Source organism: Pteronotus mesoamericanus, unplaced genomic scaffold (genome assembly GCF_021234165.1).
Source record: "Pteronotus mesoamericanus isolate MK-2021 breed Mesoamerican mustached bat unplaced genomic scaffold, CSHL_Meso_final contig_22, whole genome shotgun sequence".
NCBI lineage: Eukaryota > Metazoa > Chordata > Mammalia > Chiroptera > Mormoopidae > Pteronotus > Pteronotus mesoamericanus.
Genome location: NW_026555090.1, coordinates 9009800 through 9031373, shown reverse-complemented (window position 1 = coordinate 9031373; position 21574 = coordinate 9009800). Strand labels below are relative to the sequence as shown.

General features: G+C 42.2%; 1 protein-coding gene across 2 annotated transcripts in view; it reads left to right on the top strand.

The window, feature by feature from the left end:
- The window catches only part of CFAP52 (cilia and flagella associated protein 52), a 32551-nt gene extending 11403 nt beyond the window's left edge, over positions 1-21148 (top strand). For both annotated transcript variants that reach the window (XM_054571085.1, XM_054571086.1), the window contains 8 exons: positions 2264-2364; positions 5465-5635; positions 10064-10212; positions 12547-12692; positions 15232-15383; positions 17213-17315; positions 20035-20146; positions 20973-21148. In XM_054571085.1, coding sequence (XP_054427060.1) covers positions 2264-2364; positions 5465-5635; positions 10064-10212; positions 12547-12692; positions 15232-15383; positions 17213-17315; positions 20035-20146; positions 20973-21148 — 1110 coding nt within the window. The remainder of the gene's footprint in view (positions 1-2263; positions 2365-5464; positions 5636-10063; positions 10213-12546; positions 12693-15231; positions 15384-17212; positions 17316-20034; positions 20147-20972) is intronic.
- Positions 21149-21574: the final 426 nt, after the last annotated feature.

The window sequence follows — 21574 nt, the reverse complement described above, 5'->3', positions numbered from 1 at the left end:
TGGACTTTGCATTGCTAGTCTCAGCCAGCATCGCAAGTCATGAGAAGACCTAGAAATTGTCGAATGTTTATATTTGCAGAATTCCTAACAATTTGGCTTAAAAGTCCAGTGAAAGATTTTGATATTTAACCAAAATAAAAAGCCTACAATCAAAGCATGACTTTACAGGGTGAATGCTGCTCTTCCCAGTGCCCCCAGAAAGTTACAGGGGCTGTTTCTACTCCACTGTGAATCTGAAAGCCTGTGTACCTGCCTATGTCATGGCTGCTAATGGAACAGACGGTTCTCTCTAAACTTAGATACCTTTCAGGAGATAGTCCCAAGAAGCTTTAAAATATTGCCCTGTGTTTCTGGGAACACGTCGGAGTTTCCTGGATCACGTAAGCATATACTATTCCAGTTTTGAAGGAGACACATAAGAATGGGAAAAGTTATAGTACTGGTAGAGAAGAGTTTAGAAATCATCCCACAGGAGATTGAGATGCAGTCTAGATCAATGTCTTTCAAATTATTTTTAGGAGAGAGATTCTAATATGTTAAACAGACGAAGGCAAAGCAGATCGGGTTAAAGGAGGAGCCCTGCCAGTTCCGACTCCTGAGACACCCCCAAAGGGCCCCACAAAATGGCATGAAAACTGCTGGGCACTTTTGCCTCCCAGCACTTGGGATCTATGTGCCTCCCCAGTAAAGATGCTGTTCGTCAAACCTGTGTCACTTAAGTGCTACCCATAGGGGCACTGGGAATGCTTTGGCTCCTAACCGTTCAGACATGATGGGTAAACTCCACAAAGCAAGCAATGATTCCAGTGTGCTTGTTATACAAGTGGGAGGAAATCGTTCTCATGGAATGAAGGGATAGGAGGTATCACTGAAGAGGTTTGGTTGGAATATCAAGTGATCTTGATACCCATTTTGAAATTCTACTTAATGTTTGCTCTACAGTTAAAGAATTAAAATGGTTTCAAGTGGGCCTGTTAGGCAGGCATACAGCACTGAAATGAAGATGGTGATGACTGTCATACCATTAACATTAAACATAGTCCATGCTCAATACATGTTTGTGTGTCGGACAGGGAGCAAAGCACTTCCCTTGCCGTGTCTCATGTGCTCCTTACCACGGTCTGATGAGCTGGGTAGCATGCTTTTTATCCATGCTTTACAGATGAGGAATGTGAGGCCCTTACCACTTAAGGTCTCAGGGCTAGCGAGCAGTGGAAGTGAGGCACAAACCTAGGCAGACTAGCTCCAGAACATGTGCGCTTGAACATTATCATCCACAGCCTCAGAGTTTATTTAGAAATTACATATATGTCACTTTGAAGCTGTTTTGAACTCTTTATCCCGTACTTCCCCACGTCCCCGGACAAACGCTAAAAATATTTATGAAGGCTGTCTCTTCATGGGCCAGGCACCCACGCTGCGGTCCTGATGTGGCGCTTTTGGAGTTGGGGGGGAGAGGGGAGCATGTAATTCTGGTTCGTGCCTTAATATACCTGAGCCTTGGTTTCTCTTCTCCAACATCATGAAATGACTTTTGAATCGAAACAGGCAAAATTCAATTTAATGGAACTTGAAATGACATATATGTTTGTTTTATAATTTTCAAACTTGGTAAAGAAATTGGCTGTATTAATACTAAAAGCTTTAAAATGAAATATTGGTCATGCACATTTTTAAATTAGAACTTCGTAGCGGGTGCTGTAAAATGGCCATCATACATCCCCCAACTTTGAAGAGGGTTTTGAATTTAAATGTTTGCTATTATTTGTAAGATTGTGTACTGCATGCTTTAGTTCAGAAAACATAGTCACCACACAAAAGGAGTCTTGTGCTTTCCTGGATATCGAATATGGTCTCTTAATTCTTAACACGAAAAGAATTAAGTGAAAACGGTGGCAACTGAGGAGCAAACATGGTTCTGGCTGTGCTTGTACCTTCTGCTCCACCTTCATTTGAATGGACATAGACTATCCCTTTTTAACTAACTCAGGATGCACAGGTGTTCTGCAAGGGAGGGCGTCTGGTGACGTGTGTTTGCTCCTTGAAGGACCAGGAGGGCTACTTCCAACACAGGAGTTCATTGTCGGCACTGCGCCCTCCAGCCAGCGCCGAGTGCACTGCAGGCAGGAGCTGCATGAGCCTCATCCAAGCCACGTGTGGCAGCACTGACAGGGCCCTGGCCACGGCCACTGTGTCAGGTCCCCCATTGGTTCCTCATGACGACACCAGTTGGCCTTTGCCTTCCTGCCTTTTCTCTCCCTAGGGGGTGTCAGCGATGCAGGGCCTGAAGATGGGGGGGTTGTTGGTGGGCTCAGGAGCTGGACTGCTGGTCTTCTGTAAAAGCCCCAGCTACAAACCCATCAAGTAAGTTCTGGGCCCCACAGGGTTGGGGTGGGGGGAGACCCACCAGAGGGAGGTTTGTTTAAAGCCTGTGACTAAGTGCTATTGCAAAGTGATATTTGGTCAAGGGCTTTCATCTTGCTGTTAAAAGGATTGGTGGGAATCACAATAGATGGTGGTTTCTTTGCCAATAATAAAGCAATAGCTTATGTTGAATCAAACCAAAGTAGTTCACTGTTACCCAGGGAAATACTTCTCTTCTAAGAAATATATGTTTTTATTTAGCTAATACACTGAGCCATGGCAGAGGAAATATGCTGTTATGAACTTATTCAACAAATAACCTCAAATTTCAAACTTTCAAAATTAGTTTATTCTGTGAAATTTGTTATGCAATAGGTACCTATTATGTACCCATTAACTACTATGCTAGTAGTTAGTGCATTTGGATACACATTTTAAAACAAATAGCCAAGATACACTAGCTATTTCTGTGTACCAGTTACTATACTCTTCATAGCTTTTCATAGCAGTGTACCAGATACTATACTTTTCATGGCTTTTCTAATTAAAATGAAATTAAATAAAACTTTCTACATTGTTAATAACAAATATTTGTTGAGTAGCTCCTCTGTCCAAACGAATGTGCTAGATGCTCTTAAAAAATAAAGAAAATAAGATATGGTTCTTGCCTTCCCAGAACTTACAGCCTGATTTGGGAATAAGGTATGTATATGAAAAAGTCCCTGTAATATAAGACAACATATTAACACCTCATGGTCCCGATAAGTAAAGTATTTCATAGATCTTGAGGAACGTCAGAGAAGGGAGTGATATTGTTGGGATGGCAAGGTCAGAGGAGCAGAGGCGGAACCTGCATTTAGCCCCAACAAAAGCCAGGTCCCCCAGACACGCTCCGTACAGCTTCTACTAGCTCTCAGGGAGTCAGGGGCGGTTCCACATGTGTTGTAGAAGCGAGCATCAGGTTGTTTTCATTGGAACAAATGGGTACTGAAACTCTGTACCAGGTGCTGTCTTAGGGGTTTGGGATGTATCAATGAACAAAGTAAAGAAGAAGAAAAAGATTCCTACTAGCATGGAGCTTACATTGTAGCAGGAGGGGAAAGGCAAATAATAAACAAGTAAAGTACATGCTATTAATTAAAGGGTGATGGGAACAAGTGATATAAATGGAGTAGGATGTAGAGTTTGGGGATTAGGGTTTAAAGAGAGGTGGGGACAGGTTGCAGTTTTAAATCCAGGGCTCAGGATAGTTCTTATTGAGACTATATTTGGACCAGTTGTGAAGGGGAAAGGGGAGGGAGGCAACTTAAGAACAATGCTGGGGAGATTCTGGGTACCAGAAGTGAGTATAGAAAATTAACCCCCTAATTCTTTAACCTCTGTTTTTAATGCACAAATGTTCCTCTGTACTGAAGATAGTTAGGCCCAAAACAATTATTACAAGGTTTGCGCTAGAAGTGTCTCCAAAATAACAGTGTGTGAAGCATAGGCTCAAACTGGATGCAGTGATTTCTGCCTCCTTGTGTTTGAGAAAGCAGCTTGCACAAGAAGTCATGGCGTCTAGCAGTAGGAGGGAGCAGGCCGCTGGAGTGCGGATGTCCTTGGCCTTGCCTCCTAGTCTTGGGCTTTGCCTTGTCTTCTGGAGAACCGCGATGCCAATATTTAACCAACAGTTTGTGGATGTCCCCTGTGGGCTCCTGTGTGTTACCTCTGCTAGGGAGGGATTATTCTGTGGTTGAGTAAACTGAGGCCCCGGGATTTCTGATAACTTGTCCAGAGTTACAGAGCTCTAGTTAGTGAAGGCACTGGAATATGACTTGGGGTCTACCCTTTCTTCATTTACTGTTCCATGTCCCACCAACACATAAATCTCTGTAAAATACCGCATTTCCTGAGCTGGTTCCTTGCCAAAGACCCCACTGAATTCTTAGTGTCAAAACTTAATTGGTTGCAGAGAAGGTTGGGTTTCTAGGGCCTCATTACTTATACATTTTTTTAAAGTTCCTACTCATTAAACATTTGGGGAGCAGGGGTTTTGGGAAAGTGGAAGAAGATAAAATAATCTCTGAAAGTTCTTTTTTTAAAAAAATATTTTATTTATTTATTTTTAGAGAGAGGAAGAGAGGAAAACATCAATGTGTGGTTGCATTTCATGCGCCCCCTATTAGGGACCTGGCCCGCAACCCAGGCCTATGCCCTTCACTGGGAATCAAACTGGTCATCCTTTGGTTCACAGGCTGGCGCTCAATCCACTGAGCCGCACCAGCCAGGGCTAATCTCTGAAAGTTCTCATGAAGATAGCCATGACTGACACTTTATTTCTTCTTGTCTGTGTTATTCATATAATTTTTAAAAATAATTGTAGTTAGTTTATAAAGGTTTGTATTCTGATTTTTCACTTAATGCAAACAGTGTAACATTTTTAATATTAATATATAATCTTTTAAAATTATTATGGGGAGATATCTATCTATCTATAGATATCTCTATATATCTATATATCTATAGATATAGATATATGTAGATAGGTAGATAGATATAGAAAGAGAGAGAGAGAAACAGAAAGAGATTGAGATCTGTAATCTTTTAAACATGATTTTAATGGCTAGGCAAATGTTCTTTGAAGTTGGTGTATCATAGATCATTTAACCATTCCATTACAATTGGATATTTAGGTTGCTTCCAAGTTTTCACTCTTTAAATAAGGTTGTGAAAACATCCTTTGACCTAAAGGTTCTTTTCCCCCTGACGTTAAGATTGTTTCTCAGAAATGGAATACATGAAGTGTTCCATTGCCGTGGTCTTTTGTGCCCAGGTACCTGCCTGGAACATTCCTGCTATTCAAATCCTACTGTGCTGCACAACCCATTTCAGACTGTGTCTCACTGATGATTTCCTGTTGGAGCCTATGCTTGCCTCCCCCTTTGTTGACCAAGTGTACCCCAATATTGTACCTCCTGCCTTTCCAACCATGTCGCCTCCTCAAAGGCATTTCCCAGGTCATATGCCAATCTGTGTTCTCTGTAATCAATGCTTCAGATGGTTAATAAACAATTGTTGATTAAGTGAATCTACTTTACCTTTTTCCTTCCCCTTAAAGGAAAGTCCAGTTAGAAGGTGGCATCACTTCCATCACGCTTCGAGGGGAAGGACACCAGTTTTTTGTAGGAACAGAAGAATCACACATTTATCGTGTCAACTTCACAGATTTCAAAGAGACTCTCATATTGAGTTGTCACTTTGAAGCCATACAGGACATTGTCTTTCCATTGTAAGTAGAATATGAAAATATTTTCACCCTTAAAAACCACAAGAATATGGAGATTTGGTGCAGTGTGCAAGGAAATTTAATTTTATTAATGCTCTTTTACTATCTCTTAACATAATAAATTGTGATTTTTTTCCTTAAATTTTTCTATATTAATGAATAATTTTAATAGATGTTTCTATGGCCTTTACCACAAAACCACATTAGGTTTTACAATTCAAATTTAGACTTGTTTAGTATATTAGCTTTTCTATTAAATGCATCCTGAGAGGGAAAAATAGACTGGCAAAACCTTTCGGCATTCCGCCAGCTCTATCTGGAAAAAGCTTAGCAGAGCTTTTTTTAAACTTCTTTCAAATCATTTGTTTTGCGTCTCTTAAGTGTTCCAGATTTGGCAGACTTAATGGCGGTGTGCGTGAGAGATCTTCTGGATCTAGTTGTGGTGTTTCATGGTAAATCTCACACAGAACAAGTGAAACAAACAGCCATCAGCAGTTTTGATATCAAAAAGAGCTTCCGTCACAGTTTGCCATTACTGGATCTTGAAACACATTGTGTCTTTGGTGAGATTCGTTCCTCGAGGCTGGTCAGTTTTGCTCTGAACTTCTTCAGTATGTAGCTTGAATTTACAAAATTCACCATTATTGTTTTATAGTAGCAAGACTCAGTTTGAAAACTCAGTCCTTAAGATTACGAAATGTAGTTTTGGTTCCATGAGTCACTGTGATTAGGTTTTCCCAAATGTTAGTGAAAATGGCTGCTGTTTCCCATAAGGTGAAGCTTTTTTGAAAATTGATTGGTCATTTCTGTTTTGTCTCTCTTTTCCTGTCTTTTTCTAAGAGGCTTCCTATAAAATTATTTGGCCTGGGTGCTTTATATATGAGTAGATTTTTAACTATCCTTTCAAATACTTGTATAGTTATTGACCTATTCAGGTTTTGTAACTCTTTTTTTCTTACCTTTCTTTTTAAAAAGCAGCTTTTTTGAAATATAATCTACGTTCCATAAAGTTCACACATGTAGAGTATACTATTCAGTGTTTTTTGGCATATTTACAGAGTTGTGCAACCATTACTGTAATCTAGCTTTAGTACATTTCATTATCTCCGAAGAAAGCCTACTGCTAGTCACTACCCAGTCTCTTTTGTCCCCTCCCCTCTGCTGAGTTGCGGAGGCAGCTAAGCCAGAGGAAGAACATGTAGTAAATGAATGTCCTGGACCAGACTGCATTGCTCTTCTACTTGCTATTTTAGTTGTGCTAGTGTACTTGTTTCCATCTGTTCTTACTTTGCACACCGAAATGTTAATATACTGGGAGAAAGCATGCACAAACCACTGCAGCTTCTGCAATAGTCTGCTGTCATTTGCCTATTTATGAATCGCATGTCTTTTCCAACTCTATGTTTAACCTATTTGTATTGTTTAGTTTTAGATAAGTCTTGGTCTTCCAAAGAATTTAATCCATTAGTATTTTTTGCTATCTAATTAGTTTATTAATATTTTCTATTTAATATGTTTCCTTTTCTTGTCTTTTGTTGTTAGTGATGATATTATATTTGGTCCAGTCTTCCCCTCCCCCACTGCAGGTGACTAGGAAATTATGCATTATATTTTCATTCATTTAGTGGTTACCCTTGAATTTTAAATATGGGTATTTAACCATTTTTTAGCCAAAGACTACAGCTAACCAACACTGATATTCTATTTTCCAAAGAAACAAATCTCAACGTATTTTATTTTGCTCTTCACCTTTCTTCCACCATATTCCATGCTAAAATCATTTAGAATTATAGACCAGATTATATTATTATTTTCACAATTAATTATGTTTAACTATGACTTTTGTTCTTTGCTTTTATTACTCTCTTTTTTTCACACATCTGTCTTTGATTGTTTTTTTTTTTTTTGGTAATTTTTTTCAGGGACAGTTTGTGTAAAGAACATTTGGTCTTATCTGAATATATCTTTGTTTAACCCTCAGACTTGAGTGATAGTTTGGCTAGGTATAAGAGGAATTTTAATGAACTTTCTAATGAAGTATAACTTACATATGGAAAGCACACAAATTATGAATAACAAGTTATGAGAAATATGAATTTCATGAAATGTCACACCTATATGACTACCACCCAAGCAATAGAACATTTCCAATACCCCAAAACACCCCTCTCAGTGATTACCCTCACATTCTCCCTTAAAGATAATCACTGCCTGGACTCCTAGTCCCACAGATTAATTTTATCTGCTTTTGAACTTTGTGTAGATGGAATAATTCAGTATGTACTTTACAACTCATTTTTTTCCTCTGTTGAAGCTTTTAATGTTGTCAATGTCATACAGATCTTCTTATCCCTAGTGATTTTTTGTCTACTTGTTTTATCAGCTACAGAGAGAAATGTATTAAATTCTCATGCAATGAATAGATTTCTCCCTTTAGTTCTTGCTTTTTTATTCAGTCTAATAATCTTTTTTTATTTAAAAATATTTAGTCCATTTACATTTAACATAATTTTTGATATGGTTACATTAAATCTTTCATTTTATTATTTGTTTTCTTTTGTGTCATCTGTTCTTTGCTCTTCTATTACTTCCTTCTGGCCACACTTCATTTAAATCAGATATTGTTAGCATTCTATTTTGATTGTTCTGTTGGCTTTCTACCCATATATCTTTGCATTAATTTTTTAGTGGTTGCTCTAAGGATGACAATATACATCTTTAATATATCACAGTCTGCTTAGAGTTAATGTTAGATTTCTTCAAATAAAATACAACATAAGAACTTTGCAGCAGGATACGTCCCTTTAACCCATTTTTATCCTTAGTGTGATTGTTTTCATGTATACCCATTTATATTATAAACCAATCAATACAATATTATAAGTTTTGCTTTGAACAGCCGTAAATATTTTTCAAAAATTTAATTAATTGAGCATTTCTGATGCTCTTTATTCTTTCTTAAATATCTAAGTTACCATTTGGTGTTGTTTCTTTTCATCCTATAGAATTTTTTAGCATTTAAAAAAATATATAGGTCTTTGATGGAGAATTCCCTCAGCATCTTCACTGATTTGTGTATCTACATATCTACATCCATCTCTATTTCTGTTATCTCTATTTCTATATTCATGAGATTTTAGACACTAGGGAGGAAGCATATGGTCCTAGTGCACCATCTTGAGCCAATCAGTCTGGCTATTTCTGGAACTTAACATTTCAGCTCTTAAACTAAGCATGCTGTACTAGCTGAATGGCTCATTTTGGACTAGACTTGAATCCTGAGGAAGTGGACTGTTCACCAAGGGTAGGGAGAGTCTGGAAAGCTCTCTGGGTGTATTCATTCTATGATATTTGATTTTCATGAGGGGTCCTTGTGCCTTTTTAAGAGCTTACTTTCTCAAAGGAGAAACTCATTCACTGAAGGCAGTGTCCAATATAAAGCTACTCTTATTTTAAATAAATGTTATTACTTTAATGTTGGCTTTTGATCTCTGTTATTTGGAACTCTTTGGCAGGAAGTTCCATCTTGCCTGCTGTTTACTCTTTCTAAGTCACTAGTCCACCATAAATTTTACCTCTGAACCCCAAACCTAAAAATGTCAAAAAGATCACTTATTTGCTATTAATTCAAAAGTGAATAGATCTTAAAGTAAGAGTGACTCTTTTTTTTTCATGAATGTCCTTATGAAGAAATGCAGAAAAATTTTGAGAAGTACTTAAATCTGAAATTTAGCTCAGTCTCTACTGAAACTGTAGCTAGATGTTCATACTGGTGAAGCAATGGTCTTCATTTTACCCCAGTATGACTCTTTTGTTATATACAAATTGGAACAATCTGTAATTTTTTGACATATTGGTATTTTTAATTCTATTTGCAAGTTGTCCTTAAAAAAAGAACAAACCTGACTGACCAATTACCCTCGGATTGTCTTCCTTGTCCATGATCTTCTATTTTCTCATAACTAAGTAAAGAAGTGTTTTGGGTTATTTGCAAACATGAATTCTAGTACCCTTTTAATTTCTTTATTAAAATTTTAATGATTATCTACTTCACAGGAAAAGTTTTGTTTAGCCTTTTTTAATATAAATATCTCATGATGTATTTTATTTCAAGAAATATTACTTACCATCCTCCAGTCTACCGGGACATTGAAAGACTTTTATATTGACATTTTCTTTTTGAGCAACTTTGTCCCAACTCTTCCTCAAGGGAAAGTAGTAAAAAAGATTGTTCACAGAAGATTTATGGGCATCAACTGCCATTTCACATAAGAAATCAGTCAGACCATCAGGCATCGAGATAATTGGTGCCTAAAAGACAGCCTTTCCTTTACCCTCATGAAACACATTTTTGCTGTCAAACATGCACCTAAGAAACACGGCGCATCTTGTATGGCTACATTTCATATTCACTTGGTGGGTTCTTTTCAGTGGCACTGCTGAGCTATTTGCCACCTGTGCCAAGAAGGACATCAGAGTGTGGCACACACTGTCCAACAGGGAGCTGCTGCGCATCACTGTACCCAACATGACCTGCCACGGCATCGATTTCATGAGAGATGGCAGGAGCATCATTTCAGGTAACGCCCACATACCAAGATCTGGCTTCCAGCTGTGGCTTTGGCTTTGGAAACTGTCATCTCATTATGCCCTGGTCTCCAGCTGTGGATAACCTGGAACCGCCTCCCACTGTTCACTCAGCCCTCCTTGTTTCTAATCAAGCCTCTCTTTGGAGTTCCCTTCCAGCCAGGAGTCTTTCTGAGCTAGGCAGAACCAAATTTCTCTTCTCCCAAATTACTGCATATAGCACTTAGCTTTCTCTCTAGCAGGGAAACTTAGTAATTCAATTACGAAATGGATTTGAGCCCTTAACGAGTGCAAGGCACTTGCAAGGAACGCCTTTTGTTGTTCAAGTAATGAAACTCTGTCTTTAAGTTATATCTCAAAGGGAATTTAGTTTTAATCTGATTATTTTACACTAAAAATTTTAACATAATTTATAGACATCATAATATTCCATGTATACATAGTTTAGTATGCATCTCTAAAGCTAATATTCTTCTATGAAATAATAATTTCTTAATATCTTCTTATGTTCAATCCATGTAAACATTTCCTCAGTCATCAAAAAGTAGACTCACTGGGTCACATTAATGAAAAGTCAAGTGTATCTTTAGGTTCAGCTATTAAATAGTGACAGCAGCAGCCCATTGCATCCCTCTTTTCTTGGCTCCGTGTCCTCCGTGTTGGCCTCTCCGTTGGGCATGTTTTTTCTCCATGAAGAGGCCACCAGGAGTCCCTGGCTGCTATCACACTGAGAGGTCACCAGCGTTCAGGTCGCCACCGCCTCTTCTCTTACACCCCACACTCATTCGCCCCCATGAGTCCTCCGTCAGAGCATATCCAAGGTCCCGTCACTTCTCAGCATCTTCACCCTTGTCCCAGTCACCAGCATCTCTCTCTTGATCACCTGAGTGGCTTCCCCCCAGGTCTCCCTGCTTCTGCCCCTGCCCACCACCTCTATTCCTCAGTCTGTTCTCAACACAGAAGCCAGAAATTTCTTTTTAAAGCAAGAGTCAGATCATGCCATTTCTAGGGCTCAAAGGTCTTTCACTTTTGGAGAATAAAGGACAAAGTCCCTGCAATTGCCTACAAGGACCTACCTGACCTTCTCACCTCCCCCACCTCCACCTTTTTACCTCTGGCTCTGTCTCTTCCCAGTTATCCCCACTGACCATACTTGCTTCTTTGCTGTTCTTTACACACACTGCACATAAGGTCTTTGGTCTGGCCGTTTGGTCTTCCCGGAATGTTCTTTTCCCAGATAGCCCCATGAATCACTCCTCCCCCCACTCCACACCACTTCGTCAAGTCTTTGATGAAATGGAATTTGCCTTGAGCATCCTGTTTACAATTGCTAAGGTCTATAGGTCTCAGTAAAGATGAGAAGGAGCCAGTCATGTGAAGATGTGGGAAGGAACATTTCCGACAGAGGGGACAGCAAGTGCAAAGGCCTTGAGGTGGGCAACAGCTTGGTGTATTTGAGATTAGAAAGATGTCCAGTGTGTCTGGAGCTTCGTGGGTAAGGTTAGGGTCAGCGTTTGGGGAGAGTGATGGTAGAGGAGGTTGAGGCTTTTGAAAGTTCTTGATCAAGGAGGTAATGTGGTTTTAGGAAGTTCACTCTGACTGCTGCATAGATAATTGATTGTAGGAGAGCAAGAGCCTAAGGCCAGGAAAAAAGCTGTTATAATCATCCATGAGAGAGGCTGATGGCTTGGGTGAGGGTGGTCCCAGTGGATGAGTTAAGGAGCCTTCAGATTCAGAGTGTTTTTTAACTGCAGCGCTGATAGGACTTGCTAAAGGGTTTGATGCTGGGTTGGGTTGGGTGGATGGAATAGAGGGGAATCAAGAATGACTGAAGTTCTTGGCTTACGCAACTGGATAGTTGGTGGCAGCTTTCATGGAGCTGGGGAAGATGGTGGTGGCGGGGGAAGGAGCATCAGATTTAAAGGCAGGAGGCAGCGTGGGGAGCCCACATTTATTTGGGGATGTTAAATTATACACCTCAGGTGCTACATCCAACAATTCATTGAATGTGCAAGTTTTGCAGCTCAGGGGAGAGTGTGAGCTGGTCTCCCTCCTTCCTCCCCATTCCAACTCCTCTCCCCTGGAGCAGGGTGTGCATGGAGCCAGATTCAACGAAGGCAAGCCACACATTTCCCTCAGCCAGGCGTGACCAGTTTGGGGAATCGGGAGAAAGGGCGATGTGCTTCCTGGCAATTGGCAGGGGATTGGCTTCTCTCCTCCATCGCTGCGCCCCGCTCCTGATGTTCACTTATGATTTAGGAGAGCAACCATCCACAGAGAGTGTGATGTACTGATCCTGCCCGCCTTTTGTTTTCCTCTCCTGACAGCGTGGGACGACGGTAAAATCCGAGCCTTCGCCCCAGAGACGGGCCGGCTGATGTATGTCATTAACAACGCCCACAGGATCGGCGTGACGGCCATTGCCACCACCAGCGACTGTAAAAGGGTCATCAGTGGCGGCGGGGAAGGGGAGGTAGAATCTTTTTTTTTTTTAAAAAATAGCCCTCAATTTAGTGTGATTGCCTCATAAGAGATCATTTACTCGATTTCTTTTTTAACCTGTTCTAGGAGTCAGGTGGGACCAAATTGAGATTTCGATGAAACCCTAAAATACACCATAAATTAAAATTCTAATAATATAAACCTGCATATAAATGCATTTGTTCACAGAAAGGACATTTAAGATGCAGACGTGAAAACATTCTATATGGAATTGAGCTATGAATCCAAGCTGGTGTTCTGCCAGAGTTTTGGAATACATACTTGTTCTTTCCCTTCAAAGCATAGTTATATAAGTTGTCTTTATCTTATCTTTTAAAAGAGATGCTATTTTAAGAATTATTGAAATGATTACGCTTGCCCTTTTCCTTCCATCATTTCGAGGAGTCTATGGCATCTTTCCCTCATTCACATTAGAGTCTCCCCTCCCGTCCTCAGCAGCTGCTTTGCTATCCCCGAGCCTGCCCTTTCTCGACACAGCATGTTTTCTTTCCCTTTCTTTTCTCTGTGTGATCTTAGCGATGACATCAGGGAGAAGGGAAACACAGCATCTTCTGGAGGCTTTAGCTGAGTTGGGGCCAAGCAGGTGAGCAGCTGAGTGTCTGGGATCTGGAGCTGCACTGCCTGGGCTCCGCTTCACCCCCCAGCCCATCCCAGCTGTGAAAACTGGCCAGCATGTGTTCTGTAACCTCGCTGGGCTTCAGCTTCCTGTGGTCCTGTGGAGATAACAGTATTCCCATCAAGGAGATATTTTGCACCCTTTATCTCTATTAAGTCTTCAAATTCTGGTGTGCCTTTTACATTCCGAGCACACCTCCCTCTGGACTAGCCAGTTTTCAGGTGGGCCACAGACACAGTGAGCCCTCGACAATCCCATCTCTGCCTATCTCCACCCTCGTGGCTTGACTCCCTTCCCCTATCCCTTCAGCCATGCTGCTGCTGACACCCTCAGCGTCCTCGCTGGCTCCTTCAGCCTCTTGCAGCATCTGCCTTGCTGATGCTCAGGCTTGGCTGGGACCAGACCATCTGCATTCAAGGCTCCTGAACCCGAGCTGATGAGAGCCACGGAAGGAAATGACACATTACGAAGTCATTGCCCTTGGCCCCGCTCAGCAATCTTCTGGCAATGTCAGCTTTTCCTCTCATTCCCCACAGCTATTTCAGAACCATCCTTCCAAAAAAACATAGTCCTCAAGGTCTTTGTAAGGACTACAGACCAGAGCTGTTGGCCAGCAGGTGTACACTGGTGTGAATGCAGTAGTTGCTAAACTACTCAAGAACTTCCACCTTCCCTGGTAAATGGCCGTTGCCTGAGATGTGAAGACCCCAATCCTACCACCTTGCCTTCCTCCCCGCCCCGCATACCCAAACCACCCCTGCCATCCCACAACGAAGGGGCTAGTGCCCGGCACCTCTGAAGTTCTAGTGCAAGGGCTCTTTGGGTGTGGTGCCCACACCATACCCAAACCATCCTACGGTGGAAAAGACCAAATGCGTGCCTCCACACTGGGATTTCCACACTGGAGATTTGCTGTCTTTGGCAAAAGTCCTCATCTCATCCCACGTCATAACAGAGGGAAATTACTTGGACGCCATAGGATAGAATGTGGCCCCCCTCGTTTGGGATACCTCATGCTTTCCGATTTTCTTTACTAAGAAAATGTTTCAGAATGTGTTTCTTCATTTAAGATTACTTTCCTTTTATCAGGTACACATAAATTATTTATCCTAACATGACTTTTTAGTCTATTGTTCACCTAGACTACTGCCTTTTCGTTGCCTTATATTACTTAGACAAAGCAGTTTCTGCGCTTCTTACTTTTCATAGGTCCAACATACTCATTGTAAGAAGGCATCAGCATCTGACTATATTATTATGTTTCCGGGTACAGTTGTAACCGAGAATTTGTCCATTATAGGACTTGCAATAATGACTAAATAACTTTCCTTTTTTTATTACAGTTAGGACATCAGGTGGACTGTTTTCAAATTTTGTGTGTAGATAGTTGTATTACCTATGCATTTCACTTCAGGATAGCAAAGGGGTGTTATAAAATATTTTTTTTAATAAAAAGTGGATATTAACCTTGATGGGGCTGAAATCTATTGCTTTTTAAATGATTAAAATTGAGCCGTGGATGTGAAAGTTTGAATATGGCTCTGAGTGCCCATGAGGTTTCCAGATGGCACTAGAAACTTGAGAGTAATACTCAGAGGAAATGAGTAGATGTGCTATTTCTCTTGCGTTAGCGGCAGCCCTTGCATTATCCATTTTAGTAGTGGGAACCTAATACCTTTCTCGGCCCCTGAAAGTAGAGGCAGGTGGAGGATCATTGGGAGCATTTTCCTGGCTCCATGGGAGAATATTCTTGGCTTATAACTTAGCATTCCCACCCCACACGACCAAGGGAGAACAGGTCAGGCAGAGCAGAGCTGAAAAAGCTCTTAGAATTTCTTTTATCCCTTCAAAAACCCAGAGTGCGTTTTGTGAGCCTGTGCCTTGTGGCTTTCAGGTGAGGGTGTGGCAGATAGCCTGCCAGACCCAGAAGCTGGAGGAGGCCCTGAAGGAGCACCAGTCCTCTGTGTCCTGCATCCGGGTGAAGAAGAACAACGAGGAGTGTGTCACAGCCAGCACGGATGGCACCTGCATCATTTGGGACCTGGTGTAGGTATCTGTGATGGGGAGGACCAAGTGGCACTTACAAACCCAACAATGCCGTCATTATATTGAACTCGAAAGAAGATTCAAACAAAGTGCAGAAACCATATGCAAGGCAACACAAAGCGATGCTTATCAGCAGCCATTCATCTCCATGGCTACTCATGGATGCTGGTGGAAAGGGCATAGTTTCCGGGAAGAGCTGCATGTTAGAGGTTTCTGCACAGACAGGGAGGTGCAGTGAAGCCTGATTTATCTGACACTAGTTCATCTCTTAAGTATCCCCCAAAAGGGAGAAGGGCAATAACGGAAGTGATGTAAGCTGTTCATCCGGTCGTTCCAGGCAGCCCAGGCAGTCCCCAGATGAGCTGGCCATGTCGGGGGAGTAGGGGACAGGTGGGGCCGCCCCTCCCCTTGGTGGGCCTCATTCTCAGGGACCCTTATGCAGTAAGCATATCGCTGTCTCCACAGAGCGCGTGACTCCAAGCTAACCAGACCAAAGCAGGTAAACCTTATTGTTGGAATAATTCAAAGAATTTTCAAGGAATTTTTTTTACTATAAGCATTTTTTTCTGTGTGTTTATTTGGAAAATTAGGTCCTGTTCCAGCAACTCCCCTCCCACCCAGCACCCTTCTATCACTGCTGAGATGCCTCACCTCTGTGTATAATTGCATTAGAGAGACTTAAGTACAGAGGTGGGAGGAAATATATATAGATATACACATAGCAAAAGAATATAAAATTTTCTTGATTGGAGAGAAGAGAATGGGAACTAAGGGCAAAGGTAGTACACTCTTTATTTAATACATTAAAAAACAAAACCAAAGTACACCTCTGTCTTTGGGCTCTGTGTGTCTCTAACTTTGATGTGCATACAAATCAGGTGGGAATCGTGTTAAAGTGCTGATTTTGATTCACCAGGTCTAGAGTAGCATCTGAGGTCTTGCTCCTGTAAAAGCTCCCAAAGGATGGCCCCGGTGCTGGGCCAAGGACCACACTCGCAGGGAGCGTCAGCCTCAGCTGAACTTCCCACTGGGAAAATATATAACGAGGAGGCCCTATCTATACTTGTTTCCGTGCATGGTTTGTGACCACTTCAAAGCTTTTGGCCGCCATGTTCTATAGCAGGAATATGTGGTAAATTTGTGCCGAAATCTTTTAAAATGTTCAGTTCAGATACCGTGTTTAAAAACTTCCATGGTGAGAAGAAACTGTGCAGAAGGCCCACTCTTTAGCCAGTGGAGCCTGGCCTATAAGATGGACACCCTGCCACGTTGTCAGTAGAAGGGGAAGCTAATTTCCATATTTTTGGTACAGTACCTAAAGCAGTGGTTCTCAAACTATCGTGCACAGTAGAATCACTGGGAGGCTGATTAAAAATGCAGCTCTGTGGGCTTTATCCCAACCTACTGAATCCAAATCCCTATTGGTAAGGCCCCATAATATCCCAATTTTACAGCCCTCCGTACACTTTGCCACTCAGCATGTCGAGACCTTCTCTTCAAAATGGCAGCCTCGGGAATAAAGGGCTTTGCGTGGAAGCTAGCAGATTGGCTCTGAGTTCGGCCTGCCCCACTTTCTTCTCTCTGGGTCTTGAGGCTTCCTATACAGCCCTGCGCCTTGTCTTTAGAAAAGCCCCCCCACCCTTTATTTTCTGACCGTCCCATAGGTGCAATGGGACGATGTGGAAGTGGAGCGGGCAGAGTAACGGGAGGTCTGTCGGAATAAATACACCAACCCTAATGCAAGCTTGTTCCAAATCCAGTTTGAACAGTAAATAAGTTTTCTGGGGGAGAGAAAGTCAAGTGTTACAGCTTTTGAATCGATTTTTTAGGCATCTTAGGAGGAATCAGATGATCCTGGCCAACACCTTATTCCAGTGTGTTTGCTACCACCCTGAGGAGTTCCAGATCATCACCAGTGGGACGGACAGAAAGGTAGCTGCTCCTGGCAAGAGCTAAGATCTTTCTGGTACAAGAGGAAAGCAGTGAAGTGCTGTGGCTGAGGGTTTAGGCTCTGGGGTCATGCAAGTTCAAAAGGTGGCTTTGCTGTTTATCAGCTGTGCCACTTGGGAAATTCTCTGTAATCTTTTGGTGCCATCCCTTCCTCATCTGTAAAATGGAAATGATGATGCCACCAACCTCATAGAGTTGCTGTGAGGATTAAAGTCACGCTCGACTATAACGCTCATAGCAGGGTGCCTGCCCCTAGTAGGTGTGCGACACACACTGGTTTTTATTTTTAGGAAATTTCTGAGACGAGAGAGGAATTGCTGTGCCCAAACCAGTTGTCACTTTGACTAAATTCAAATTGAATGACAATAGAGCTCCTCATCTCTTCTCATTGATCTGTTTCTTCAATGTATTAAAAATCTCTTAAGTTGGGGAGTCCATATCCTTGGCTGAAGATTGGTTGTTTTGTGGGGACATTTCCCCTCAGAGCAAGTAAGAGGCTTTAGGAGAGAGGCGCACGGAGGGGCAAGGGTGCTAGGGTGCCATGCGCCCTGCCCGTTCTTTCAGATCACCCAATTATTGGCACATCCAATAAATGGATTTGGATTCCTCTAATTCAGACTGCGAGATCACTGAAGAAGAGGTTACATGTTTATCTTTTCCTAGCTAGAGGAAATGTTGATGACTTTAAAGTATAAAAATATCGTAGGGAAAATACTAAAGGTGCCTCTCCCACCTCCCACTACCCCCAAATTAGAATCTAGGAGTAGGGCTTTTTCCTGTTTAAGCTTCCCAGGTGACTGGGGGCTACTGCCCAAAGACACTTTGTCATAAAGGCCCAAGAAATGCTGCTTGGTCCAGCCAGGAATTGCCTGACACCGATGGAGTGCTGCGGGAGGCCGTGGAGATTTGCCTCCGTTCTAGTCTCTGTAGGTCGGCCTTGTGAGTTCTTGTGTCTCATCTGCCTGAACTGGCTTCTGCCTGCCCATCCCCCAACCCACGTTGACTTGTGGTCCAAGTGGGTTTCCTCTTGGAACTGGGGTCGCATGGATATGAGGGAGTTAACCGCCACCTCGTTATAAATGCTTTGATATATGGTTCATAAAGTTTCTAAATTAGTGTGGTATTTGCCATATTTTAGGTTTCAGTTCATGTGACCGGAAACAGTCTATTTCCCTCTTATTACAATTTTTACCAGAATGTTTAAATCATAAATCATGAGTCTGCAAAGCTGTCCTAAGTGCTGGGGACATGACAATGCGCCTGCTGTCACAGAGCTCACTTCTTGTGTACGTTTATCTTGGGTAGGAGGGGACGGACTTGGACAGCACACACGTAAACAACAAATACATGAATGAACGATGAGTAACAGGTGAACAAGAAGATATGAGGTGGTGAAAGAGCTGAAAAGAAAACAGGATGGGTTCTGTGGACTGGCTCGGGGAAGAAGGCTGCTTAGCCAGCTGGTCAGTGAGGGCCTCCCTTAAGGAGGCGACCTTGGAGCTGAGTGAGACCTGTGTGACGGAAGGACCAAGCCAGGCTCAGATCTCAGGGAAGACCATCCCAGGCAGAGGACATCCAGGAAAGCCTGAGGCCTGATAAAACAGCTCAGAAGAGGGTCACTTTGACTTCCTTGGCTAAGAAAGCAGGTAGTCAGACACAAACTACTTATATGGGTTTGCTTCCTGAGAAACGAGGATTTTGGTGTGCTTTTATAGTTCTTTCTGCTTTCACTATAAAACGGAACTTTATGTTAAAGCGATCAAGCATCAAATGAAATCATATATATATATAAAATACATATATAATATATGATATATACCTTACACAATTCCTAGCTGGTTCAGAGGAGTTCAAATTCCTGGCGTACTGGCTGGAACACAGCGAGTTTCCACCAGCATGAAACAGACAGGCTGAAAAGCATGTCCACGTTCCCACCCCTGATTCCTGGTCAAGTGCTTTTTTTTAGTAAGAAATTTTAGTTTTGAATAGGCTGTGCATGTATGTTTCAAAGTTCAAAAAGTATAAAAGCAGTTTATTCAGAGAAAAATAACTCTCCGTGAGCTCTGTCTCCCCCCACTCCCCCTTCATCCTACCTAGTTTCCCTTCCCCGGGGCGGCGGGGGCCGGCGGGGGGCAGATATTAATGGTTTTTCTTAAAAACTCCACCCTGTGGCATGCTTATTGCTTTGAGGCAGAAGAGAAAGTTGGGAATAGGGGTGGGATGAGGAAGAGGGAGGGACAGGCACAGTGAGCGGTGGCTTTGTCAGGCGCAGTCTCCGGAGCTCTCTGGACTGCTCACCCCCCAAGCTGATGGAAGCATGTGCTCTCTCCTCTGCCCAGAGCCCTGCTCTCCCCTTCTGAGAGCAGAGGTGGGAAAGCCCATTCGGTGGCTGTTCCCTTTTTCTTTTACAACTGACTTCAGACTCATCTGCCTGGTATGATCACAACCACTTCTATCACAGTCCGGGTCTACCAGCACATCAACGTCTCTTTAAATAGAATGCAAATTTAAAAACCAATACTAAAAATATTAAAATGGCTTCTCCACCCCTGCTTTAGCCTATTTATAATTTCAGCCAACATATCATCCCGTGATGTATTTTTGCTACCTTCTATATAAAGTAGGACCATCTTTTGCTAGCATGTGCATGGATGATTCCGCTGTGCTGAGTCCTGCCTAATGCTTCTCTCTGGAATTCCAGATTGCTTACTGGGAAGTATTTGATGGGTCAGTAATCAGAGAGTTGGAAGGTTCCTTGTCGGGGTCAATCAACGGTATGGATATCACCCTGGAAGGAGTGCACTTTGTCACAGGTCAGTACTGGGGTCAGAAAAGAAAGCCAAGCCTGACTCATGTAAGTAGGGAGATGGAACTCGCAGGCAGGAGGTCATTGGAGGTGACCAAAAAAGGGGCCTAGAGGGCAACGTGGTTTGCGTCAGGCCTGAGCACCGCAGCCACTGTGGTTGGAAAAGAAAAATGCAGAAGTCACAACTCAATGAGAAGAAATGTTTGCCCCGCAGCCTGAGGGGCACAAGCGAAAGCTAAGCCTCACACTGCTGGCACTTTCGGGGGGGCTTCCATGAGAGAAGGGGGGCTTCCCAGGGCATGGGCTGCGCCCTGGCCTTGTTCTGTTCTTTCCTGCTGAAGTCTTAAATGCCAGGCTTTTAAGTCAGTGGTTCCAGGGAGCATTTACCACACAGCATGCCTGTTGGAACAACATCAATATCATTTCCTGACAGGCCCTTTGATTCTTTGGAACATTAACAATGAAATACTCCAAATGAATTAAAGTTTCAAAAACACATTTTCTGAAAATAAGATACAAAAGCAGACGTGGTACGATCCCAGCGACATACGCAGATGCACATGTGTACCAGCACAGTCGCGGAGAAAAGGCTGGGAGGAACTAACCAAAGATGTTGTTAGTGGTTCTTTCTGGGTGGTGGGATCAAGGGTGGTATCAACTCTTGTATTTTTTCCCCCCTCAAATTAACTAAAACAGACCTACACGTTTACAATCAAGGCAAAGGGTTGTTATAAAGACAGGTTAGAAATGTGTTGAAAATAATTCAGTTATTTGAAATCAAGGCTGTTACTCTGTGTTCTATTACGGCAATGTCATATAAATGTCTTTTTCAGGTGGAAATGACCATATGGTCAAAGTTTGGGATTATAACGAGGGTGAAGTGACTCATGTTGGGGTTGGACACAGTGGCAACATCACGCGCATTCGGATAAGTCCAGGAAATCAGTACATCATTAGTGTAAGTGCCGACGGAGCCATTTTGAGGTGGAAGTACCCATTTACCTCGTGAAGCAGCCGGCATTCACAGCACCGCACACAGTTCTGTTGAACGTTGCAGCTTAGACGACTCTAAGACCGCTTTTGGTGGGTTTTTGTTCTTTAGTCAAAATATTTTAACTGTGTCTCCATCCCTTTGTAGAATGTATTTGACATTCTTAAACTGTATGTTAAAATTGAAATATGCTCTAGTAATTTGTCCAAACTGTAATTAAAAGTCTTTTTAGTATGAATAAACTTCTAGTTGTTGGTTTCCTGTCATAATCTCTTTTCTATGGCTCTACAAGACCCACAGCCCTGCCTCACGATACATCCACAGATCGCTTTGCTGATATCCTCTGAAAATAAGGAAGGCGAGCTCACCTTCTTAATCAGCATTTCATTGGTCAAGCTGCATGGGGCAAGATGCGGGTTTGAATCTGGATCTCGGGTAGCTTTT